Raw genomic sequence first — 27,208 nt, forward strand, 5'->3', positions numbered from 1 at the left:
CCCCAACTGGGCATCACTTACAAACTTTTCTAGGGGAAAGATTCATAGGCAGTTCTCTCAAAGAGAGACCTTGTGGTTCTTGAAGTCTTGCCAGTCAATAAAGCTCACAGTTCTTTGTTACTTGAAAACCCAGATACTCCAGTAGGTTAATAGGTGATGAGGGAATGGGTGGCCATCACTGTTGACATCACACCAGGCACTGTGTTGGGCCCTTTTCATGACTTGTGTCTTATTACCTTTCACTGGTGAGCACATCCAGGGTGGTTATGCATGATGCCATCTCCCAATCTCAAGGGATTATGTGCTCATTAAATTACCAATCCTGAGCCCTACTATGTACAAGTCACTTGAGTCTTTCAGGCTTACCAAATCTATGAGAGATCCCTGGCTAGATTCTTTAATGCATGTTTTATTGAGGAGGAAGTACAGTCCTGAAGAAAAAAGTTTCTGGGGTCAAAGCAGACTAATAGTGGTTGAAATTTTATGTGGAACCCAATTGGACTCCTACTCTTGGTAGATATGTTCCACTCACTGCCTCTTCTGTATTCCCTTTCTCAAGCGCAGACATCTTCAACACAATAGGTTTGACTCACCCCAAACTTCTTAAGAAACGTATCCAGATTGTGATGGTGGGACAGGAAAAAATAACATACTGTGACAGCAAATAACACAGTGAGAAGAAATGTGTTTTTCCTCCACCTTGGTCTCTGTTATCTTGTGACACCCTGAAGAGAAATTTCCAACCATAAGCCTCCTGAGTGATTGTCACATGTATACCTTGCCTTATCTTTAGCAGATGTGAGAGCTCTTTGAGAACATAGCAAAATATTTGGGGAAAGGGATGCTTGGAGCCTTGTTGGAGCCCAGGCTTAGAGCCTTAGAATATTGTCCCTTCGTGAAAGCTGAAGTTTTGCTGCAGTAAACCATTACCTTTTATGTTATAACTTGGCAAGTTATGGAATAACACTAATGTTAAATGACTTGTCAAAGGATCTCAGCGTATTATGGCAAAAATTCTACCCCGTATCCTTAATTAGGTCAAGTTAAACTCAAAAAGAAAAGCAGTCTGGTTTACTAACCACAGTGGAAGTATTGCTTTCAGGTGGAATTCCTATCCAGATTGCGTTGTCTGACTTGAGGATAATGCACAGGAAACAATTTGGGGTTTTTCTTTCTTTTGCTTTTAATATTTAAGCTACAAAGAACTTGCAGTCCAGAAACTGGTATTTGTAGCATTAACGATTGTCACAGCACACTAGCCAGAATGTCCCCGTTTAAGATCTTGCTGCTGTTTATTGTATTGAGTGTATAATATGCCACATACAATTTCCTATACACTTGTGCTAGTTATTACTACCAATATGGATCAATATGAATACTACTGAGCCATTGATCAAGGGGCCAACATGTCCTGCCAATGCACTCTGAAACTTTATCTGCTGAAAAGGCAAAATTTCCCTCCACTAATGAACACTGTTAAGAAAGCAGACTGGCTACAAGTGTGTGAAGCAGCAGGATGGCAACACAAGTGAAATCCCATTTCTACACTGCAAAAACTGGGGGGGAAAGGCAGAGTTTTACACTGTAGTTTCTCATGAAGGTCTTTACTTTAATAATAGTAGTACTTAGCCTTTACTAAGGTCTGATTGGGAGACTCTTTACATTTATTCTCTCCTTTACTCTAACAATCCCATGTCATAGGAGCCATTGTTGTCCGCGTTTTCCAGATTAGGAGAGAAGTTCAGAAAGGCTAAGTAGCTCACAGAAGTTCAAGGAGAAATGACAGAGCCATGGTTCTAACCTAGGTATAACTGATGCCAGAGCCCGTGCTGTCTGGAGGCCATTCTTCTTTCAAAACCATTTGGTGCTTCCAGAGAGGGACACAGTTAATAGTTACTCCCATTTGCTTCAAATGACAGACAGGAGCTCTTTGGGTGTTGATATCTTTTAAACATCTGTTGCTCATTGACTTCGTCCCAACAGTTTACATAGGCTGTATCATTGAATACCCCCAATAAACAAATAAGGTAGGTTCTGGTATCCCTGTAAACCTCCTCTGTCACCAGCATTGCCTCTGTGGCCACAGGGGTTGACGTTTTCCATTTGTGGCATATGAGTAGGGCCAAAAGAGATAGGCATTTGATAGTTGCAGGGAAGAGGATGCAGCAGAAGTCCAAAAGTGTGGCTCTAATCCTGGATACCACCACTCATGGTAGCTCTCTTCAGCTCTAGACCTCTATTTCTTATTCACATATGTCGCTATTTCCTTTAATTAAATTGGGAGTGCCACCTGAAGTTCCACGCAAATAACATATGCATTAGAAGCAGACATATTTCAGGGACATCGGGGTGGCTCAGTCGGTTAAGTGTCTGCCTCTGGCTCAGGTCATGATCCCAGGGTCCTGGGATTGAGTCCCACCTCCGGCTCCCTACCCAACGCTCTCTTTTTCTCTCTCAAATAAATGAATAAATAAATCTAAAAAAAAAAAATAAAAAAAAGCAGACCTATTTCTTTTCTAATTCTGGCTCTTCCAACTAAATATCCCTATTCAAATTACTTAGACTCTCTGACCCTCAGTATCCTCGTCTGTAAAATGGAGGCAGTAGTACCCATCTCCAGCTGTTGCTGTAAGGATTACACGAGACCACGCCTGTGGTGTGCATGGCACAGCACCTGAGGTGTATCGTTAGTACTGCCCTTTAAATGTCAGCTGTGTCCCTTTCCTCAACTCCCCACCTCGTGCTTTGTATTGCGAAGTTGTGTGTAATGTACTGATACGGTAAGGAATTCGTGTTCCGAGTTGTGCCACCCACAGTGTCGCTTACGTGAAGGCAGCATTGAGCAGTGGTTCAGAGTATGATCCCTGTAAGCGGACTGATGAAATTAAAACCCCTCTTCTGCCATTTCCTGTGTGACCTTGAGCAAGTTACTTAACTTCCCCAGGCCTCAGTTTCCTCTTCTTTAAAATGGGTCTAACAATGGGTACTTTTTTCAAGGATGTTTTGGGAGAGCTGAATTAGTTAATATATAATAAGCAGATAAAATACAGAAAATCACTGGCACAGAGTGAGCACTCATTCAATGTTGTTATTATTACCTGTTATCTTTGTGGCCTCTTGTAAGCTTTTTAAAAATAATTGGTTATGGTTAGCTGTGCAGAGTGAGGCCATGAGACAGATTTTCTCCGTGCAAATGGGGCTGCTCACAGGAGGCTCGTGAGAGGCTGAGTGCTGACCTTGGCCCCATTAGCACCGTTTTCTAACCAGCTCAGGCACGGGGCTGTAATGAGGATTATTGAAGTAACATATGGAAAACTCTTAGAGTTAGCTCAGGGGAGAGGAAAAGGCACTAAATAAATACAAGGAATTATTAAAAACTAGGAGACGACCTCACAGGGATGCTGAGCCTTGTATGTTATTTGCTATTCTAAGAAGAAACTGGGGCAGGAAGCCAACTTCATCACCAGGCGACAAAGTGGTCTCCTGGCTGCTGTTCAAGGGACGGCCGCATGTAGCTTCACCCAAGTAGGTCCCAGGTCCTCCACAACCTCTCCCTGACGGTAGGCACCTCACCCACAGACTTAGGAAGAAGGGAAAGGGCTAGGGTCCCGTGCCAGATATTATGCCTGCACCCCTCCTGCCCCCACTCGACCTCCTAGTCGCCAAGGGGCTTCCTTGTGGAGAGCTGGGAGGTGGTACTCCAAGGTAGAACCCACGGACCAGAATAGTGCTGCTAAATTCCCTTTAGTACCAGTGCAGAGGACTCCAGGGCCACCAGCAATCTGCTTCCACAGCAGGACTCCAGTCCTGGTCTGGGCCAGGCCAAGGGCTCTGTTGCCAAGCTTTGACAAGTGTGTGGAGAGCACACAGCTCTGTAATTTTGGAGATAGCAGTCCATCAGTCCCTATTTACAACTTTACCACCCACCCCTGACACATATTCTCTGCAGAACCAATGCTAACACCAAAATGAAATGTGCTTAAAGTGGTCTCCAGGTATCACTTGTGAAATGGTGTATATGAGGCTTCCAAGAATGAATCAAGATCTGGCCCACCGCCACCACATTGCTTAAGGCCTCCGGTTTCCCCTTGATAGAAGTGGCATAAGATTAATTTCCATGGCTCCAAGCAATGATTATAGAAACAGCCCATTTCCCTTTGCCACAAAATAAATAGTATCTCAGCCGCGATGTCTTACGTTATGAAGTCTCAGAAGATCGGGATACCTATGTAAGTCTCATCATTCAAGAATTCAGAGCACCGAACAACACGTAACTTTTATTTATACTTTTCTGCTAACGGTACAGTTTAAAACTATAGATAACTTTCCACCTAATGATATAAATATGCTAGGATCTCAGTCCTTAAGACTATTAAATTAAGGCATTTATGTTAATAATACAATAAACCATACTTATGCATAAAATATTGTGAAAACATAGCCTGCCCTCAATTTGCATAGCAAAAACAGTTTGAGAAAGAAAAATCAAAATGAAAAGGTCCGCCACTCAAAAGGAAAAATGGTGTGTGTTCTCTCATGCATTCCTTCAACCAGTTTCAAAGGTGCCACACTAATCATGAAAAGAATTGAACTCAGTAGCCTTTAAATCCTTAAAGTCTTGAAAAGTAAAGATCAGAATTATTTTCTCTGACATATAAGATTTTAGAAGGATCTGGTTAGCTTAGTTAAGTTCCTCAGAAAGGTTTGGCAGATTGTATTGACTACAATAAAAATATAATAAAAAAGTACTCTGGTTCAGTTACTACGGTAGAATATATATATTTTTTTTCTTCAGAGATCAGGATTAGTTATTAAAATATTTAAAGAAAAAGGTGTTTCTAAGGCTGCTGTGGAGGAAATCATAACAGTAGGTCCCAATAATAATAATAAGCCTGTGTGCAAAATGACCTTGCAAACATGGAGCGGGGGGCACACGGCCTCAGAAGTAGTTGGAGGAAAAAAGCCCAGGCAGGTTTTCAGAGCCCCGCTGCATGTAATCACTCTATTCCAGTGTACTCCTCAGATTAAGGAACTTCTGTGCATTTATCACTTATTTTTAAAAAGGACATATTTTCCTTATCTATTCAAATCGTACACTTAGAACAAGGCGCATCGTTCCCCCTTTTGCTGGTCTCCCTTTCTGTCCATTCAGGTCCTTCTCTCTGGTTGTTGACAGCTTCTGAAGGTGACTGAACATGACTGCTATCCTGTTTTTTTGGTTTGTCTGCTTCTTATGAAGAGCTAATATGCTCCAGAGAGTACCAGAGGCTGTTCTTAACCAACAATCCTATAAGCTACTTCTCTTCTGCTTTTCGGATTCACCAGAGCCCCCCTGACATTTCAGATGAAGGCGAATGCTCAACAGTTTGTAAAAACTACTGCAGAAATGCTCACAATGTAATAGCCACTTAAACTTGAAATCTGGCCATGTGCATTAGAAACAGCTGTTTTACAGCCTGAGAGAGAAAAATTAGAACTCTATGCCATAACGGTGGGAGAAAATGGGCCATTTCACTGTAGAGAGAGACTTGAATTCTAAAGTAAGTCATAAGTGAAAAATTTTTTTGGTCTTTATGGGTATACATTAATGAGAGAATGCTTTCAGGAAAGAAAGTGTAAATTCCATTTGCCCACAAGGTGAGAGATTCACTAGGTAGTCCTAATAAATCCAACGAGGGAGAGGAGCCCCTTTGGAGATAGGTGACGTGATGCTCATTATTAGTGAATGTCTTGGCATGAACACTTTTGAATCAAGTGTCTGCTTTCAAGGTCTCTTCGTGAATGTTCTTTTTATGTGCTGGTGTCTTTTTTCTTACACAATCTTGGTGAAGAACACTGGACTGCCGTAGCATGAAATGACCTCACTCTCTTCCACAGCGGCCCTACCTAACATAGTTCGGATGGCTCTTGCTGTGTTTTGCTGTCTTCATGGTGCCACCCTCTCTGAAATTACTTTATTAGTGTGGTAGTTTAAGTGTTTATTGTCCCTCTCCCCCACTGGAGTAAACGCTGCGTGTGTGTAGACACATTGTTGTCTTCTCCTCCGTAGCCACGTCTTCATTTTCCTTCATAAAGCAAAGATTTTCAAGATCCAACTCAGAGGATGCTGGGGGGTTGGACCTTAGGTTCATTTGACCTCTGCAAGCATCACTTCAGGGTTAAAAGGCATTTTGTTATTGGGACACTGACTCAGCAGAGCCAAGAACTTTCCTATAAGCTATTGCTTGGTCGTTAAGGAAACACAACAGAATACAACCCTAACATGTCACATTCTACAGATCCACTGTGATATTTTTCACCCACCGTCTGAAGCAAGATGAGATAATCCCTGGCTGTTGTGAATTTGTTTTTTTTTTTTTTTTTAGTATCTTTTTGCATTAATAGATCGAATTTTAGGATTAAATACTTAAGTGTCTAGGACAACATGCTAACATTTGTGTTCTTTAATCAAGTCCATTTAATTCTTAATGTGACTATGATGTTAGGAAGTACACAGTGACTCTCATAGCAGTGGAAATCTTCATAGATAGATAAAAGAATAAGGGCATATGTTACAAACATATTTATAACCCAGATCAAGAGGAGGGGCTCTCAAATAGGAACAAAAGGAACAAAAGTAGACTAATATGTACCTGCATACATCCAGAGACTTTTTTTTTTTTTAAAGATTTTATTTATTTGAGAGGGAGCACCGGGAGAGGGGCAGAGGGAGAGGGACAAGCAGACTCCGCACTGAGTGCAGAGCCAGAGGCTTAAAGCTCGATCTCAGGACCTGAAATCATGACCTGAGCCGAAACCAAGAATTGGACGATTAATCTGCACCACCCAGGTGTCCCCATCCAGAGACTTCTCTTAAGTTGCTTTCTGTGCCCTCACAATGTACCCTTCCGTTAGCTTTTGTAAGAAATAACAGCTGCCTAACCTTTTTGAGTAAAATGAATCAAGCCCCGAGCCAAAAGTTAGTCATGTGTCGCTGTGTTTAATCCTCCTAACAACTTTATGAGGTGGTACAAATAAAATAGGGGTTAAAAGACCCCAGTAGTTGATGAATGATGACATGATAATGCAAGTGTCTTTTAATAGAACATAATTGCCCTAAAAAGCATATTTTTTAAAGCTTTTAAAATGTGCATAGATTGGGTATTCAAATATTGTGCCTTTCTATAGGTTTCATTTTTGTACAGAAGTTTAACATCTATAAAGTAATATTTGCTTGTGGTTTAAAAAAAAAATCTACAGGAAGCTCCAAGATAAAAGCGAAACTTTTCTATCTTCCCTCAGCTTCTATTCCTCCTCTCAATATAACTTCAAAGTTTTAAGTTTCTTATGTAAGTAACTCTCCAGAAGTTTACTGTTCCATCAAACACTGTTGCGGTATTACTGGACAATATGATTTTTGACAGCCTCACCTAACATTACTTTTAAAGGCTGCATAGTATTTCCTTGTGTGGAATACCATAATGGAATTGCTGTTTTTATCCTCCTTGATGGGCATTTAGGGCAAGATGAGTGTTTTCCTATTACTTAAAAAGTGCAGAAATGAACATCCCTATACATATGTGTTTCATGTGTCTTTGTGCCCTTGTATGAACATAACAAAGCATAACTTCCCAGTGTGAAACTGCTGGGTCAAATGCATGTGTATTCTAAATGTTAGTGGTGTCAGATCCTCTACTTAAAAGGTCATGCTAGTTTGTTTTCCCCTATTAATTTCAGCAGTTTTCAATTTATAGGAGTCCTAGCTTATACTTTAAATGTATTCATTTTCCTTTTAGATGTTCATATAGCTCCCACTTGGAGAACTCCTTCACCCACCTCCACTGAGAAGCCTACAAACTCTGCATAATCATATGTGTATGATAATGCTGTCTGAATATCCTTTTCTTTCCTCCTTTATGTAAAGTATACATTTTGTTGAGGGCGAGTGGTGGAGGAATGCTTTTTCAGGATCACTATTTAACTTAGCTAATTGCAATTCAGAGATTGATGCAAAGAAGGCAAAGGGTTCAAGAGTGAAGTCAATTTTTCCTGAAGTTAGGAATAAATCTATAAATTCTGGTTCTATGAATTGCTGAAGAATTATTGTGTAGGGATCAATAAATCACTTCTAAAGCAGTGTTAGAAGACCGTTCCTTCTCCTCAGTGCACTAGTTACAATTACATTATTAGACTCCAGGGTGCTGGGCAAACTCATTCTTGTAGCTTTTAACATTGCAGTAAATGACCTGGCAACAGATTTAATATTTTCTTTGTAATGTCCAAAATTAACTCTAGTTACTGGCCAGAAAATCTCTAATTGGACTAGAATTCTATGGCTATTTAGTACTTTTGTTCTTAGTCACTTAGAAATCCTAATGATGCTTTCTTTACAAGAAGAAGAGATGGGGTATGTGGGAGGAATTTCTACTCCTCCTCAGTGACGTGAGGGTAGATTAGAAAAATGGGAGGTCATGATTATCGAATATCTGCATATCATGTATATTGATATCTTATGCAGGACTGTTGCTTTTGGACAAAAGTAAATAGCTAAAAACAATGATTCTGCACAACCAGTTCAAGGGCTGCTTTTCTTACAGTGTCTTGTTTTGTTGGTCTCTCTCAACACGGAGAACGGACAATACCTGATGGGATAGAGGCAGGTGAAACACCACACAGAAGCTGAAAGGCCAGCTCCTCCTCCAGAGGCTTGCATCTGAGGGTGGAAATGTGGAGGAAGCAGATGGGGCTTGTGAAGACTCATACACAGCATGAGCGTGGCAGGGAGTTCCTTCTGTAGAGAACAGTGCTTTTCTCTCCCAACAGAATCTTCTATGCATGTGCCAGCCCCACACAGATCATGACTTTTCTTCACTCTTTGGGTGGGATGTGATTGTTTTCCAAGAAGAATGTTGAAAAATACCAAAGATATCAAAAAATGGGGGAAAAGGGAGGATGTTTAGAAAACTGTCAAAACATATTTGCAAAATTTCATGATTTTGCATAATTAATGCATAATTATTTAGTTAAATGACAGAATTTTAACAATTTCTTTGAAAGTTCTCAAATGTGCTTTTGAAAACTTCAATTATACCTCATTGGATTTGCGTTTTAGTATGTGATTATCTAACACAGACATTTTTAGAGGTTCTACAGTCGATGAAATAAGGCTAAAATGTGAACTTGAGCAAAGAAAAAGTAGAAACTTTACTACAAAGCAAGTTAGTGATGAAGAAGGTTAAATTTAGGGTCTTTTAGAGGAAATACTCTGTCACCTATTGACTCAGGTTTTTGTACAAAGTATGAGTGAGTTTTTAAAAACATATTTTGTAGGGTGCCTGGCTGACATACTGGTTAAGTGTCCAACTCTTAGTTTTGACTCTGGTCACTATCTCAGGGTGGTGGGATCTAGCCTTGCCTCGGGCTCCACACTGAACGTGGAGTCTGCTTGAGATTCTCTCTCTCCCTCTCCCCCCTGTGCTTGCACCTCTCTCTCTCTCTCTCAAATAAATATTTTAAAAATATACATACATCTTGTGACCATTTTCAAACATGGAAATGTAGCATTTTGTGTACTGAACATAAGCTCCATTTAGCAGCTAATACAGCTGCAGTAAACCATCCTAATTAAAAAGCCCTTGGAAACCTCAAGAATTATCTTGATTAAATTAGGCTAATCTAGTAAATGCATCATAATTAAGAGGATTATGCCATTCTTTAGTATTCAGCACACCAGGCATTCGATGTTTTGTCCCACTTTCATGTGTCAGCTGGCAGTTGCTTGGTAAAAGAAAGATCATGGCACCAGTCGTCATAGACTCTGAATCAATTATCCATCCAGTTCTTGAATTCCCTCTACAAGATTCCTGCCTATTTTCCTCCATCTTCAACATACCCAGTGACAGGGAATTCACTCATTCAAATCTATTCCATCTTTGGGCGTATGGAATAATTTTAGTCATAAGAAACCTCAGGGAATTTCTTTAGATCCTTCAGAATCGACGTAACACAGTGCCTGGGCAAATATTTTTAAGCCTACCTTCAAATAACCTGGAGAAACTACGGATCAGTGGAATATTAAAATCTGGAGGGACTCTAGGGTATTCTTGCTCGAGAGAATTGAGATAAGTGTGGAACAGCTTTTACATGTAGCATGAACTCCCTCCACGTTTTTCTAGCACAGAGTAATGTTTATTTTCCCAATATCTACAAATTGTGAAAATGACAAAGTAGTATAGAAAGGCTTTCTCACAGGGTACACAGCCTGCAAGGAAAGAGTGAACTGTTGGCCAGAACTCTTCCTTGTCACAAGCAATTCTCAAGCCCCCCACGAGAGAAGTGGCTGAGGGAGAGCTCGTGTTCTCTAGATGTCCTGATGTACATGTAGTGAGCTCTGAGAATGAAAATCCTACTCCACGAGATAAATTTTGGACATACTGTTCTTTTCAGGCACAGCAAACACATGTAGTCAGTATCATGGGTGACGTTTTAAAATGCTAAAAACACGTATTTTTATTTGCTGTGCAAGTAAAGGAACTATTATAATTTCCTCTACCTAGCAAATTTCGTATGCTAAAGCCTCCCCGCCCCCCATCCCATACCACATAATAGTTTCAGAGGTTAGTTTGGTTGTGTCTTTTGCCAAGTCTTAAAGCCTCTGCAGCCAATTTTTTAAAGTTGTGTCTTGTGCCATCAAGGTAGCTTTGGGGCAGGCAGGATATAAGCACTAACTGATGGACTGCAGTCAGGTGCTGGGTGTTCTAATTCTAATCAGAAAAGAGAGCTTCCTTTCATCCTGAAAATCCCTGTTTTTCAAAGAAAAAGATTTAAGTCTGTATCCAATCATAACATTAATTTTAACACTTTAAAAACCCAAGTCTAATTGGAATGCAATGCCAGCCTGAGGTTATTCACTCTGAAAAACCAACTGAAATGAAACATGCCAGTTTGTTATTCAAATAGCCAAATAAAACAAGGTATAATTAGTCCCCACTTCCTGTTCTTGCTCATACACCTGAGGCCCCTCCCTGCTCCAGCTCCAGCTCCACACACCCAGGATCTGAGGGGAAGCAGTGGAGACAGCTTTCTTGGGAAATGGCTCACTGTCCTGCAAACTCACAAGTATGTATTTGTTCCAAATTGTTGGGAGGAGGACAGATGCTGTTTAGAGAATTACCTGTGTGAATCCGAATTAGAAAGGAGGTTTGCAAAGCAGCATTTGCAGGGTGTTTGAGACTCTTTCAGGAAATTGATTCAAGGAGCAGGTCAGATGTTTAATTCAGCTTTGTGTGTGTGTAGGTGCATGGTATGGTGGTGTGTGTGTGTGTGTATAAAATGTGACTCATGTTTGGATGAAAACATTCGCTATTTAGTTGATAGGATAGTCGGTGCGGGGCACATGAGCAGTGCCTGCTAGCAATAGGATTCCTTCTATACCTAGTTCTCATTGTCTAATTCAAAGAGTTCCTTCCTTGCTGGATATTTCATTTATTAAAGCTCTTCTTGGAAAGCTGGCCTCTAAGTGTGGATGTGTAGAAGGAACACAATATAAGAACAAGGGAAAAGCATTGACAAAAGGGGGTGGCTTTGACGTGAGTTAGCTTGGAAAATCTTGGAAAAAGAAAGCAAACAAGTTTCCGTATGTAGTTACTGACTGACCAGGCCCGTGTATGGCTGAACTTTGCTTGCACTCACACTCTATTTTTCGTGTTTGTTCTGCCGTTCCTAGGGGACCACACCAGCCACACTTGAACATCGTTAGACTAGACTAGGGCCAGAACATTATGTGAGGAGGCCACCAAGCTCCCCTGCGCCTCAGTCAGCTGGTCCACCAAATGTGGTGCGAGGCTGAAGCAGCCACCCTTGCCTGCTGAGCTTGGTTCAGCTGCTGGGGCCTCATCAACCAGCACAGTGTTAGCGGGAGGCTCTTTTGGAGAGGAGAGGAGAGAGAAGCAAAGCCCTTCAAATTCTGAAGTTGCAGCTTTTTCAGGGATATTCTCCCTTCATTTTCTATCCCCACTTTTCATCTATTTTCTCCTCCCTTACCCCTAATTGTGATTAGCTGGCAACACAATTGAGGCAAGAAATTAAGGTACTGATAAACTAAGAAAAATTGTAGATGAAATTTCCTGTACTTTGATTTGGGGGAAAGATGTTCCGTGGTTGAGGGAAAAGTTGCATTCAATGTCATTGCTTGTCAAATGCAAAGAAATCACTAGCAGGCTTGCTAGCAGTCCATACACGACCTCTTTAATGTGGGTTTCGGTACTGATGTCGAGCTGAAGACACCAAGAGGACTTGTTCCCTAGCCATACTTTGCTTTTAGTCCTCTTTGGGTTTCGTAATTCTGAGGTAATCGTTGTATCTCAATGGACAAGTTCCAAAGCCTAGGAGACCGACAGCATTGTCTAATAAAACATCTCCCGTTTTATTTCCTTTGGAATGCACTCCCAAGTTACAACAATAGCTAGTAATTACCTGCCATAACTGTAACAACAAAATAGCTGAATGTGCACCTCTCACTGTTTTATGTATGCAGTTTCTCAGTCTCAGGCTCCCTCTCTAATCCATTCTTTCCCTCAACGCTTTGAAGGCTTGGAAACATGCAGTACAGATTTTCACAGTATAGGTAACTTTGAAGTGTGACTTGTCAGGTCATGCTGACTTAGTTGTGCGCCTGCATAGAGAGTTGGTAAGGATGAATCTATTTTATAACAGGTGTAACAAGAATTTGTGAATGAGTGACAGGAAGGTTGGGAACCTTTTCTCCCCCCCTCTAGACTGTGAAATTTACTTTTGTCTACTCCTGGGAATGAATCACATTTGCGGAGAGTCAAAATATCCACTAAAGCCAAAATCACATTTTCAAGGTGCTCTTGCAGTGAAGTATATTCTGGCTTAACCTGGCACGGTCCCCATTGATTCCTGTAATTAGGGTAGCCTGTTTCTTTCTCAGAAATGACCTGACTTGAACGTCATCTTAGAAATCGACACTGAACATTTTCCAAAGGGGATGGGGGAAGACCCCAGTAATTCCATGTGCCATGGCAAAATGGCTGCTTGTACAAAAAAGAAAGAAAAACAGAAAATTCTTAGAGTTAACAGTCAAGGTTAGATGGGAGGTTAGCAATCAGCATTTCACATTGATTCCTGTCTAAAAATAATTCATAAACATAGACAATTAAATCAGGCATGGCAATTATGTTTCAGCTCAAAGGTCAGCTCTATCTAAATGGTTGGTAGTGGTTGCCCGGAGCACCATTGAGATGGACTCTAAAACTAAGTCCGGGGCCAGTGGGAAAGAAGGTTTTGCCGTGTTACTGATGTCTGTCATGAGCACTGGATGAGGTAGTTGTAAAATGTCGGCCAGGTATTAAATGTCACTATTGTAGAGTTAGGTGGGATCTTAGTGATAATTCAACCCAGTGTTTCCCAAAATATGTTCCATGTAACATTAATCCTTCAACATGATTCTCAAAACATGTGTTCCCTAGTCAAATAAGATTGAGAATGATGCCTGCCATTTTTCTCTCTTGGAAGTGTGGTGTGTATCGGCATGGTCAAAGTTCTAGAAAGTGCTGTAGTAAAGGCAGATGTTTAACTTCGTTTAATCCATTGCTCCATAAACCTGTTGGGCCAAAGAATCCTTTTTCAGTGGTATCTGTCAACTTGCTGCAAAACTAGCTTCTTGGGACACATTTGAGGAAACACTGGTCTAGTTCATTCCTCACATTTCACACATAAACTCAAGTTCCGGAAGAGAGAACAACTGGATTACATTCAGCTTAGCTGGTCTATTGACCAGGTAAAAACCAGAACCCTGGATGCTGATTCCCAGCCCCGAGGTCCTTTCTACTACATCACCAGTATGGAAAATACTGAAAGCAATCTAAGATTTTAACAGCTTCAGCAGCACAAATACTTAGTTGTAGATTCTACTTGCCTGCGTTTATAGCTCTTTTTTAGGCATACTGATTAAACACTACATGCTCCTAGTGTCCAGATATGAAGCTACCTCATGGCCAAAACAAGATGAAGTCATTTTAGAAGTTCCGTTTTATTTGGGCTCCCCCCTCCCCCGTTTTATCTTTCTTTCATAGGAGATAAAGTGATTATGAGAAGAAAGAATTGGTAGACATGAGTCTGGTTTTGGTTCAAAGGCTATTTTGTCATTTCCTGGGCTTTGAATTTCAAAAAGTCAATCTATTTATTGGTCTCTTTTCCACTAGAAGGTTAAAGTACATCTGTTGTCCACACAAATTTAACTATTGGCCTTCGAGCTAAGCAGTCATGAAATTATAGCCATAGTAAATTTAGACGAGGACTAATTTCACTTTGCTCTGCCTATAAATCCACATGACAGAATAAACATGGTGTGTCTTGTGGTTAATGTGAACACATGTAAAAAATTAAGAAATACTTGGTGACAAGACAAAAGATACTCCATAAAAATTAATTGGTGTTTAATTGAGGATGTATGAAATGCAATATTTACAGATGGCCTGACTTCAAGCTTAAGCATAAATAAAATTCATCTTGGGCATAAGTTCCCAATTTTGGTGATTCTCCATTTCATGGCAGAGCCCTGCTGTTTCTTTGGGAGAAAGGAACACCTGGAAAATATAACCCTTGCTGAACCATTGATATGTCTGTTTTTTTGTTTTTTGTGTGTGTGCTTTTTTTTTTTTTTGGTCTCCTTCCCAACCCTCAATTTCCATTATAACAGCAGTTAAAAAAACTAGTTCCTTCAGTTTTCTTCAATCATGTGTTTCTGTGAAGTCATGTGCTAGCTTGCACTTAGGAAGAAGGGGGCAGCTGTGGGCTAAATTTGCCTTCCTGTGATCATTGATATCCCTTTGAAGATAAATTTTTCTAGAAAGTACAAATCAGTGGAGTTGGGAAGCAAACATAAAGCTACATCTTTCAACGTAACTTTGTTTCTCCATGAGCATAAGGAAAGTGACATGTAGGAGAAAATAGAAACTTGGCTGTTCTTAAAAGTTTTATTTAATAAGCATCTCATTGTTCTATTAACGGACTCCCAAGATTGACCGTTTTCCTTAGAGTTGGAAAATATTAGCCAAGATTCATTGATGAAGCTTCATAAATTTGATATGTTGATTTTTTTCATTTTAAAATTTGTTCATGTTTAAAATACAGGGCACAGAAAATTTCCACGATACATAGCTGTGGTTCAAAAAGAGAAAGATACTGAACCCTTCAGTCATAATATCTGTATTTCTGGTTACATGACAGTATGGAATAGATAGTACCAGTCAACCCTTAAACCAAGGATGCCATATGTGATTTTTTTAAACATAAAGTATTCGTATACCATGCTGGGTAGTGGATATTCTACTTTGTCAGTGGATGTGTTAGCTCCCTTCGTTTAGCAGTTGAATTATTGTCCTAAAAATCAACAATCTTGCCCTGTTTTGGAGAACCAGCATGTTCTGAGCTTTCCCAGATGTTCATCCCACTCCAAAATGCAGTTCTGAGCCCCACGGCCAGTTGCCAGGGTCATAAGAGAAGGAAAAAAGGAAGGTCACTTCAGGGAGGTCAGTTTTAAAATTATCTTACACTGCCCAAGAATGGAAACGATTGTTGGTTTTCAAAGGCAGCCACTTGTTCAGAAGCAGCTGCGATCCCCCTGATTTTAGTTAGTTACCCTTGTGACCCCTTTTGATCCCCAACCAAGCTGTTGGTGTGACTGCAGTCAGATGGAGCCACTCTCCTCCCGCAGTGGAGCTCTGACCAAATCAAAGGTTACATTTAACCTCACCTTGAAATGTAGAAAGTGAACAATTAAATATTGAACTTTTCTATGTAAAACACCTTCTTGAATTTCTATCCTACCATATCCTGCTGATGCCATAATATGATCCTTGAATTTTTGGCACCATCTCATTTTTAAGCTGGAATGTTTGAAAAATCCTGAGAAAAAGACATTATGCAACAAGAAGAAATACATATATTAAAACAATGTAGATTTCAAAATCCCATCATAGGGTAATATAAAGAAATGTGCCATCTTGCAGAGCTTTAAATACTAAGTCCTTTTTTTTTTTTTTTTTTTTTACCCCCTGTTCTCTTTCATGAACAAAAAAATTTTCAAGGCTTGTGAAGTTCATCAACGTTATCCCCTCTACCAAATTAAGTTCAACCTAAGTATTCTATCCAGAGCAAGCTTCATGTGTAAGGATGAAGGTGTAACGACTTTTAAAGATTTTTGAAAGCAGTACATGCTTCCATGTGATAGAAGATCCTGCGTTCATTAGATGAAGTGTATTCAGTGTTTCCTAGGTCTGTAGTTGGGTTTTCTTCTCTACTTTGCCCCATGACTAGTCTCATGAAATAAACCCCGTTTAGCTGACAACTGTATGCCCAATTAGTTTCTGAATTCGAGTCAAAGTGCAATAAACCCCTTAATGAATGGATAAGTGATCGATTGATGAATGAATATGACTGTATCTCCTAACCCTTTTACATTTTATTTATAAGTAATGCAAGATTACTTTCATGCCCTGTTCATGACGTTGTAATCTGACAACCAGTGTCAGCTGGTTTACTCCTATATGAACAACTCTTAAATTCTTTTGAATGAGGGTTTACTACAGTAATTTTTCAGTGCTGTTTCTCAGCTCCCCATTGCATGGCAATCTCATAGTTGCTTACCAGCTCCTCCAGAGTAGAGAGGAAGAATCAGTAAACCTGGTTAAAATCTGTTTCTATCCATAATAAAACGTTTGATGAAAGATGAAGCTAAATATATTGAAGAAAATGAAATTGTGAAAATTATCTGGATTTAATTGTCCATGTTTTTTTTGTGTGTGTGTATTTATACATAGATGAGAATAGCCTCATCTAAAGATAAAATGAAAACTAGGTTTTCACAAGGTTTTTGGGAAATAACGCCATATTTGCAAAGTACATGGCGTATAATAGGCATTGACTATATAGATTCACTCTCTCTTGATTTGAATTTATGTAAATCCTTATGACTATCATAGTTCCCAAATACGGTGTCCTCATCCTAACTGAGATTGAAGTTACATATTTTAACCATTTTTACAGTTAAAATGAAGTATGGTCAAGGTCTGCTTGAAATTGAAATTCATTAGAAGTACAGAATGGGAATGTAGATAATTGCATTTTGACTTTCCAGTATACTAGGTAGTGTTTTACCCACTAGATCAATGGCTTCCAGGTATAATAAATGGAATGAAAAAAAAAGTTCAGCTGTGTCCTCAAGTGGAATTTTACCTGAGTAGACTCTCTCAGCTATATTACGTACTTCCACACATGCTCTCTCTCAACCAAAGCCTCTCCCCACTCCTATAACAGAAACGGCTTCCAGAATTGGGAGGAAAGGGAGAATGAACTTTCTAAGAAGGGACCACATTGAACATGGCAAATGTGTTTCATTAGACTTCAACTCCAGTTGCTTTGTACCCTGCCCAAACAGCGATGCTGAGAATTCTGGGACATCCAGTTTCACTGGCAAAGAATATTCAGATCAACTAGTGATGTCTTCCACAGGATGTGCAAAGAGGACAGTGTCATTACCTGTTCCGTGCATTTACCAAACCTATGTCTGTCCTATTTTGTAGGCCTAATATTGTAACCTGTCACACCAGTATTGCTTTTCCTAAGCTGCACTGGCAACCAGAATTTATTTTTTATTTATTTAAATTAAATTTTAGTTAACATAGTACAATATTGGTTTCAGGTTTTGATTTGAATTCCTTTATTTTTTTTCAAATTTTTATTTAAATTCTAGTAAGGTAACACATAGTGTAATATTAGTTTCAGGGGTAGAATTTAGTGATTCATCACTTACATACAACACCCAGTGCTCATCACAACAAATGCCCTCCTTAATGCCCATCACCTGTCTAACCCATCCCCCACCCACCTCCCCTTCAGCAACCCTCATTTTGTTCTCTATTGTTAAGAGTCTCTTGTGGCTTTTTTCCCCCTCTCTCCTTTTTTTTCTTTTGCTCCTTCCCATATGTTCATCTGTTTCTTTCTTAAATTCCACATGAGTGAGATCATATGGTATTTGCCTTTTTCTGACTTATTTCACTTAGCGTAAGACACTCTAACTCCATCCACATTGTTGCAAATGGCAAGATTTCTCTTTTTTGATGGCTGAGTAATATTCCATATTGTGTGTGTGTGTGTGTGTGTGTGTGTGTGTGTATGTGTGTATGTATGTATACATATATATGTATCATTATCAACCAGAAGTTAATATAGGAAAAATTTCAGATCAAAATTTAATCAACAAACCTGAAGTTCACATCTTTTTTGAAGAATATTAAATGTTTTGAATCCTTTCCAGGAAACTGATAGAAGTGTGATCTTAAAGAAACCTCTCAAAACCATCCATCTACTTTGTTGCATCAAAACTTTCAATCTCCAGGATTCTCTTAGGTTAGATAAGAAAGTGATTTGTATTTGATCTGCTGCATGAAGAATGGACAATGGACAAAGCTGATTTCCTCATTTGAAGTAGATTATTTTGAGTTTAATTTTTTGCTTTTTAAATGCACTTCAGTATGAGCAGGTGAGAGTTGCACTTCGCTCTGTATACACCTCAAGGCAAAAACTATAATAGGTACTGTTTCAGCTATCTGTTCTATCCTTTCTTCTTCGTGTGTAAGCGGATTCTTCTTTGATTAGTTCAGTGCTTTAAAATGTGGGTTTTATTATTCAGGTATGGTGAGGCCAACAGATTAGGACTGGGCTGCCATTGAAAGATAGTTTGCTATTCATAGTTCCCAAGTGTAAAGATACGCCATAAGGGACCACAGGGGGATCACCAGGAGCCTCCTACAAGGGGTCGGGAAGGTTGGGGGGCGGGAGGAGGGAGAGATGGGCAAGAGCTCTACCATAGTTTCTGCAGGAAGAAATGGGTGAAGCAGCGTAAGCACATTTAAGATCAGCTGCTTTGAATAATTGCAGCAAACTCTGCGGCCTACGGGCTGCTGTCCCCTAGTGTTTTGCTCTCTGGTTCTGGGGTGATTAGAGCAGGACAGTAGTGGACCTGAGTGGGAGAGCCCAATACAAGAGGTGGTGGGGATGTGGCTCCAGACTGATGAGCTTTCATATGAAAGGTGTTCCCAAAGGTGTCATTTACTATCTTTAAGAATTGGCTAGCCCTGGGAGGGGCAGTCTTTCTGGGATCAGCAAGGCCCAGATGTCTAAAGCCTCAGAATTGCAGAAGATAAAAAGGCACGGTTAATATATTCCATATACGAACATTGTGCTGGAACATACAGCACACTTACTAACTTAGTGAATTACGTTTAAAAAGACCAGGTCTCTACCCTGGAAGAAGTTACAGGATAGAGAGGTACATGAAGAACTGATTTCAATAGTAGGTGGAAAGTTAAGTACCATGGTGTAGTGATAAACACAAGGTGCTAAGTCCATTGACACATTTAAGGACCCAACGTGGGGTCCTTAGAATCTTAGAAGCTCTATTATATTTAGTATATTTCATAGAAGAGAAGCCATTAATTACTTGGATCTTTCTTCAAAGAATTTTCTGTATCATTTCTGGAAATACTTAAAAGCAGTCCTAAATAGAAAACCCTTCCATTTCACCAAGAACCTTAGAATCATGAAACTAGCTGACTTTCCTAAAGTCACAGTTGAGCCTCTTTGCTTGGCCATTGCTAGCTCCAACGTGCAAATGGTTCCAATCATAAATTAAACACACATTTATCTAAATATTGGCCAGGAACCATGCTGCCCTTTCTGTTGCTACAGGGAGTCTGCCATCTAAATATTTGCAGTTTTTCCCCTTCTCGAGTCACACCCTGTCTTACCACATTTTAACAACATAGAACTGGTCACTTGACAGGTACTTATATCAGGAACAATCTGACTTTCCCTGAGAGTGTCAATGCAATATAAATGACTCATGGTAATTATTTGACTTATTGCTGAATTTGGATAAATTTCATCTTTCCTCTGCACAATGTCTTCTGTATGTTACAATCTGAGATGCTTTTTAAATTTTATTCATGGAGCTGGAGAACAAATAGCATGAGTGCTTAGAAAGCAAAAACCAGATCAGTCTAATGATTTGTAAGCACCAACCATTCCACCATATGCAATTGTTGGAAGACTGGATGAACCACTTCAGAAGACAAAGTAGGTGTTAGACTGTCTCACAAAATGCAGTTGTTGCCTTAATCTTTCTGACATTCTAAAAGTCTATTTCAAGTATTTTATTGTGCTTACCAATTAGTTTCTTCAGCCTCGTGTGTATCATTGCTCAGATTATATTTGATCTTAATTCATTTTTAGAAAACTGCAGATTCTGTGGGATAAGTCTGTTAGAAAAGCATTCTACAACATGCACATGACTGAACAAAATGTCAGTAGATGCTAAATTAGAAAAAATCTCATGGTCAAATGAGTTGAGTAAATATGAAATTAGACAGTGTTAAATTTCTTCTCTGCAAGACTTTCAGAGCCTTTAATAGGAAAATGTGAATTGCAAACATCCAGAAGTGAGACATATAGCATCTTCCAAATCTATTCATCCATAGATCCTTCACTGTTTGGTTTTTCATGGGAAGCATATTCCAAAGTAACGAGCAACAGATCGTATTTTTAAAGCATTAAGTATACAATACACTGTGGGTCAATAAAAAAAAAGTTAAAAAGTTTTTTTCTGCAATGAAGAAGTCTATTTCATAGGTGGGAAAATAAAGCATAAATCTAGTAGGCCTCAAAGAATGGTGTGAGGAAATAATACAGAAGCTGTCACAAAGTGCTATGTGATCAATGGTCAAATGAAAGATGTTAAAATTTGTTCAGTACAGAGGTAGGAGAAACAACATAATTTTACATGCACTTATGTGCAAGGGACCAGAGGTATAAGATGCATAAAATATGTTTGCTATATTAAAGAAGTGAATAACTTAGAGGGAGAGCCAGGACTCGGTGATGTAGGATGGTATCCTCCAAACCTAATAGACCCAAACTGCTTCACCTTTGTGTGCGCGTGAATCACCTGGAGGACCTGAACTGACTGAGTAGATTTGGGATGAGTATCAAGATTCTGCATTTCTGATAAACTCCCCAATGATCCTGACGCTGCTGGCCTAAGGATCACACTTTGGGGAGCAAGAAATTAGAGCAGGAGTTGGCAAACTTTTTCTATGAAGTCCAGATAGAGAATATTTTAGGATTTGTGGACCATATATTCTGATGCAGCTACTCACCTCTGTCACTGTAGTGCAAAAGCAGCCAGAGACAATATGTCAGTGAATGAGCATGGCAGTGCTCCTAAAAAAAGTTGATAGGCTCTGAAATTTGAACTTTATATAACTTTCATATATCACAAATTCTTCTTTTGACTTTTCGCAAAAACTTAAAAATATGAAAACCATTTTTGGCTGATAGGCCATATGAAAACAGATGATGGGGCTGTGGCCTGTAGGTTTGCTGACTCGGGAGTTAGAGGACAAGACACCGCACTCCCTTGTGTAGCGGGCAGTGGTTTCCTTACGAAGCACGTCGAACCAAAGCAGTTACTCTTGCCCTTCTTTTAAACCTTCATTGTATTTTTCATGCTTTATTTTCCCTCCACATGTTAGTTTGTATCTTTTTCATGGAATATAAAGACACTCATCAATTAGTTGCAGAGCTTACCAGGCTTTATTCTATTACCTGTAATACGTCATGCAGTGCCTTCCACGTTGAAGATGCCCAGCAAGCGTATGTGCAGTTGAATTTAATCTGGTGAAGGAGCCTTTAGCTGGGCTATAAAGAAGAGTGGTTCCTAGGTGGCTTTGGTGAAGAGAAAGGATAGGCAAAGGAAGGTCGGCAAGTGCTACATGAGGACTACATAGGAAATCATAAATCCATGCAAATATTTAATAGAAACAGGGGAGTAGTATAGGAAAATGATTAAAAAAAATAAAGTCAGGGCCAGGTATGTGAATGGCTTCAATGACAGATCTGAAGTTTAGAGACTGATGTATGTAGAGAAGAGCTTTACTCTGATATAGGATGAGAAAGAATCTATAGTTCACTAGAGATGGTAAAATCTGTTAACTTAATCCACAATTAGTTCTCATGGGTGAAGATCTGGTCTATGACTGTGGAAAGAGAACTGTCAAGAAGGAACTAGGAGATGATTCTAGGCTGGAATGTTCTGTGCAACTTAATGAAGACAAAGGAAATGGGGCGCCTGAGTGGCTCAGTCAGTTAAGAGACTGCCTTCGGCTCAGGCCATGATCCCAGGGTCCTGGGATCCAGGCGCCCTGCTCAGCGGAGAGCCTGCTTTTCCTTCTCTCTGTACCCCTCCCCCTGCTCCTGCTCTCTCTCACTCGCTCACTCTCAAGTAAATAAATAAAATCTTAAAAAAAAAAAAAAAAAGACAAAGGAAACTATAAAATGTCCCAGAGCGAAGAAATACTGCCCTTCTCAACCGTCTCAGAAGTGGTATGTGTTGCATTACAGAGGGTGCTCTCCGGGCAGGGTGGTGGCGGTAAATGTCTTTTAACTCCCAAAGTCTTACCTGTTCTTTTATGAGTAACTCATATTTAATTTTTAATACAGTTTCTGGAGTTAATACCTGGAGTATTAGGAAACTGGTTGTATTTTCAGATTAAATATAGATAAATACCTAAACTATGCTACCTAAATACAGAAAAACATTAATCTTTGATGTAATATTTTTACAAAAAGTTGCAAAGTCCAAAGAATTCTATAGAATATGAGACTCAGAGGAAATCTGAGTGCTGATTAAGAGGTAAATGGACAATATTGTGCCAGAGACCTCAGCGCTTTTGGTTGTAAGTGGCACATTCCTACACATTTCTTTAAAAATAAATCACATTTAGGGGAGGTTTTAGGGCAGCTTCATGTTTTTTTTTGTAAAAGTCCTGTTGAGAGTTTGAGGTGCTGGGGGAATAAGGCAAGTGTGAGAGAGAGCGTGCGTTCAAATGGTCTGGCAGCTTGCAGCCTCCTACACCGCGGTCCTGGTTGTTTGGGGAAGGAAAAGTGCTGACCAGCAGAATGAATTACAGCACGACCTACATCTCCCTACCTCACAGAGGCCAGGCAGTCTGCTAGGAAGTTTTGTAAATATCAGAAATGTGGGAAGCATTAAATCTGTTATTGCTCAGCTGATCAGAAGTCTTAGGGTCAACAAAAACATTGCTGCCTATGATTTTTTAACATGATGACTCGTTCCCCCTTGATACAGTAGATATTTTGAGCATAATGTTTATATTTCCTATTTTTCTTCAGGTAAGGATGATCACGTTGTAAGGGGCATCTATGATAAAACATTTTGTAAGACACTTTGAATTTCTATTCCTTTTATTCTGTAACTCACATGGTCTTTCCAAGTTTGACAATATCCCTTATTTCAAGGTTGATAAAATGTACAAGATGCTTTACAAAGAAAACCTGGGGGAATTGTCTAGTCATTAATTTCACGGTCTAAAATGTAGCGTTTTCCTCAGTAACACTGACATGGATCTTTGTTTTTAATCAAATGAGCATCTTATTACAGGGCATTAGCCTTCTGCTTTATTATTTTAAACATCACCATTTCCTTTCTTTCTCTCCTGTCCTTTGACCTCCATTTGGCCTGCAGATGGTTCTGTGAGGGGAAAGAGCTACACAACACTCCCGATATTCAGATCCGCAGTGAGGGTGGGGACTTCCACACCCTGACCATAGCGGAGGCCTTTGAGGACGACACAGGTCGCTATACCTGTCTGGCTACAAACCCTAGCGGCTCAGACACCACGTCTGCGGAGGTGTTCATTGAAGGTAAGGAGAGGTGCATGATCTAAAGGGTTAGAAACGGCTTGAGAGCTTGAGTCTGGCTTCACTGGGAACATGCTTTTCCAACACAAACAACATAATGGTGTTGTGACTCAAACCTCATTTCTCCTGAAAATTTTATGTGAATTGAACAGTTCTGACACTTGGGTATACATCAACTATGTCTAATGTCAATATTTATTCCTTTTAATTGAAAACATTTCGGCTACATTAACTTGAATTTATTTAAAATATAAAGTGTCTTATTTTTGGTTTCTCTAGTGAGAAGAGAATGGGAACATATTGAAATACCATGTCTATCAGCCAGATAGAGTCTAACTATAAATGACTTAGGAGATCATTCATGGAAATGCTAAATGATTGAATATTTTTAAATGTTCTCATTTTTATTCTAAAATTTTGCCTCTTTTTAAAGATTCTGTTAATTCCTCCTAAATGTACTTAGGAGCTGGGAATCACTAGGTATGAAAAAAACCTCAAGAATCAGTGTTGTATTAAAAAGGGATAGGCAGAGAGTAGAATATTTCTTTTGTTCTTGACAAGACTCAGCCTGTGGGAAATTAGGAAACTTGATGTGAAAGTATATAGTTTTAAATTATTATTGCATTTTGATCAATACCAATAATTTAAGTCGGAAATGTTTTAAGTGCCAAAGTGTACATTTGGTTCTAAATCCATAAATTGGTGAATACTCTATTAATTTGTTGGTTTTCAAACTAGTAAAGTACAAAAAAAGACTAAAATCCTTGAGGTCTCCACTACCTTATTCTTCATCTTCTTTTTTTTTTTTTTTTTTTTTTTACTGTTTAAGTCCACCAGATTTCTTTATTATTTAAGGTAGAAGAAAGCAAGATATGAATCATAATTGAAAGCTCTTTCAAGAATTGACAAAAAATGTAGTTTTAGTGAAATTATTACCACTGACTGAAAGTATGTACTTTTACTTTTAATTAAAGGATCGTCTGCATTGTCTTTGAATGTAACCATCTGTGAGCCTCTCAAGGGACCTTGTCCTGTTAATGAAAGCAAACATTTTGTATAGAACAAGTAACACTTACATGGCACTTACAAATGTGCATATACTCATGCATAATGATTTAAACTTCCCTGTAAGCCTATGAGGTATTAATAGTATCTCTTTTCTATATGTGGGTAACCTGAGACTCAGGTTAAAGCAACTCTTTCAAAGTCACCCCTGGAATTTGAACCCAGGCAGTCTTGCTCCAAGGCCCATATTCTTAACTACCATGTCCCACATTTCAGAGTGCTAAATGAATGACAAAAAGACCTTTAAAATTTAAGTTAGCAGTATTAGTCATGGGTGGGGGGCTGTGTGGCAAACTTCTTAAAGCATTTTAGAATACAATGAAAGAATCTTAAATTTGCATAAGAAAACTGTTTGCTAATAATGATCAGATATATCTCTGAAATCCAAGTTCAGATAGAGCTTCTTAAAATTAAATGCTTTTTTATTTGCTTTCAGCATTGCTGGAAATGTGGTGAATTTTAGTGTGCTTTGCTTTTATACTACGGATGTTATGTGAGTTCACAGTCAATTTAGTAGCCTACCAGCTGATTTCAGCTGTGTTTATTAAGGCCCTACTGTGTGCCAGATAATGCAGGCACAAATATGATTAAGACCCATTCCCTGGTATTTAGGATTTCCCGGTCTAAATGCAGAGATGGACACGTAGGAAAAAAAAAAAAAAAAACCGGAATGTAAGCGACATTATGATAAGTGATATAATAGAAATTATATATAAAGTGTTACAAGGATACAAATGAACTTAAAAGGTTAACTGGAATATATATATATGAGCTATACCAATTTTTCATACAATAAAAGAAAATATTTCTCTTCCTCCTGAAACCAGTTTTGGTACCTAACTCTGGTAGAGCCAAAACATTCACACCATGGTCTTTAATTTTATTTCAGTAAATTTGGTTCTTCTGTATAGAAGTTCCTGAACTGCCAGTCCTCTTCTGCCTTTGAAATCATCCAAATGAGTTATCAGCAGGCAAAAAGTAATCACTGGTTCTTGGGGTACCTGGATGGCTTAGCTGCTTAAGTGCCTGATTCTTGATTTAGGCTCAGGTCCTGATCTTGGGGTCCTGGGATTGAGCCCCATGTTGGGCTCTGCACTCAGTGGGGAGTCTGCTCAGGGATTCTNTCTTTCCCTCTCCCCCTCCCTCTGCTCGTGCTCTTGCACACTCTCTAAAATAAATAAATAAATCTTTTTGTTTAAATCACTGGTTCTATATACCATGCACATTTCGTGCCAGAACTTCAACAAAAATAATGGATTTTTTCCAGTGTACAGGTTTCCACATAACACTGGACTTACTTAGCCAACCAGCCATTGGGTATTTGTGAGTTCAGATAGATTGTGTTTGAAGGGAGGCTGAGGGAAGTGGGCAGAGAAAGAATAAAGAGACAGTCTCCTAAACCTAATATAAGGTGCTTTAGAAAACTGGCTCATTAGCCTTGTAAAATATGGATCATAATTTCAAAAGAAAAAACAAACAGATTTTGTGTATTTTTATCCCAAAGAACAATTACATGTAATGGGAGAGAATTTCACAAATTCTTAGGCTCATGTTATAACCAAAATAAGAAATTTTTATTTTAATTTTTATTATTTTTAGAAAGTGTGTGCATGTGGGGGGAGGGGCAGAGGGAGAGAGAGACTCTACACTCAGAGCAGAGCCTAACACAGGGCTCCATCTCATGACCCTGAGATCATGACCTGAGTAGAAATCAAGAGTCAGACCCCTAACTGACTGAGCCACCCAGAAATTTTTCTGTTTACTCATCCCAGCACTGAATTAGACTCAGATATATCCCTACTGAATTGTATCCTAAACCATGTTGTTGTTACTGTGTCAGCATGCAGTCATTTGTGGGGTCTCTCCAGGGTAGGAAGTTTTTTTTATAGAACTTCAAAATCTCAACAAAACCTTAGCTAAAAATTTAACCTACTGATTGAAAACTAAATTTTACTGTCTTATGCATCAGGTTTTTGAAGGATACAAAATAAATTATAGCTTAAGAACAGTAGCCAGTGTTTATTTAGCATTAGGTAGGAGCCAAGCACTCTTCTTCATTTTTACATAGATCATGTCATTTAATCCTTATAAAAAATCACCTCCATTTTCTGGTTGAGGAAGCTGAAACTCAGAGAGGCTAACTAATGTCCATGATCTCTCTCACACACACCCGGGATTTGAGGATTGAAAGCCGGATAGCCTGACTCCTGAGTCTGCCCTCTTAACCACAGATAAAATGCAAATGAACTGATTATGATGGGGGCAGCTAGGAACCCCTGTTCAAGGAGCAGAACGAAGTCCAGGGAGGTGGCAGCTTGGAGGGTTGGGCCGTGGCCAGCACATGTGATACATACAGCCCTGT

At 39.3% G+C, this 27,208-nt stretch overlaps 1 protein-coding gene across 2 annotated transcripts in view; it reads left to right on the plus strand.

The window, feature by feature from the left end:
- PALLD (palladin, cytoskeletal associated protein) overlaps positions 1 to 27,208 on the plus strand; it is a 370,015-nt gene that overhangs the window by 116,693 nt on the left and 226,114 nt on the right. For both annotated transcript variants that reach the window (XM_040626427.1, XM_040626428.1), the window contains exon 2: positions 23,606 to 23,784. In XM_040626427.1, coding sequence (XP_040482361.1) covers positions 23,606 to 23,784 — 179 coding nt within the window. The remainder of the gene's footprint in view (positions 1 to 23,605; positions 23,785 to 27,208) is intronic.

Source organism: Ursus maritimus, unplaced genomic scaffold (assembly GCF_017311325.1).
Source record: "Ursus maritimus isolate PB19 unplaced genomic scaffold, ASM1731132v1 scaffold_11, whole genome shotgun sequence".
Taxonomy (NCBI): domain Eukaryota; kingdom Metazoa; phylum Chordata; class Mammalia; order Carnivora; family Ursidae; genus Ursus; species Ursus maritimus.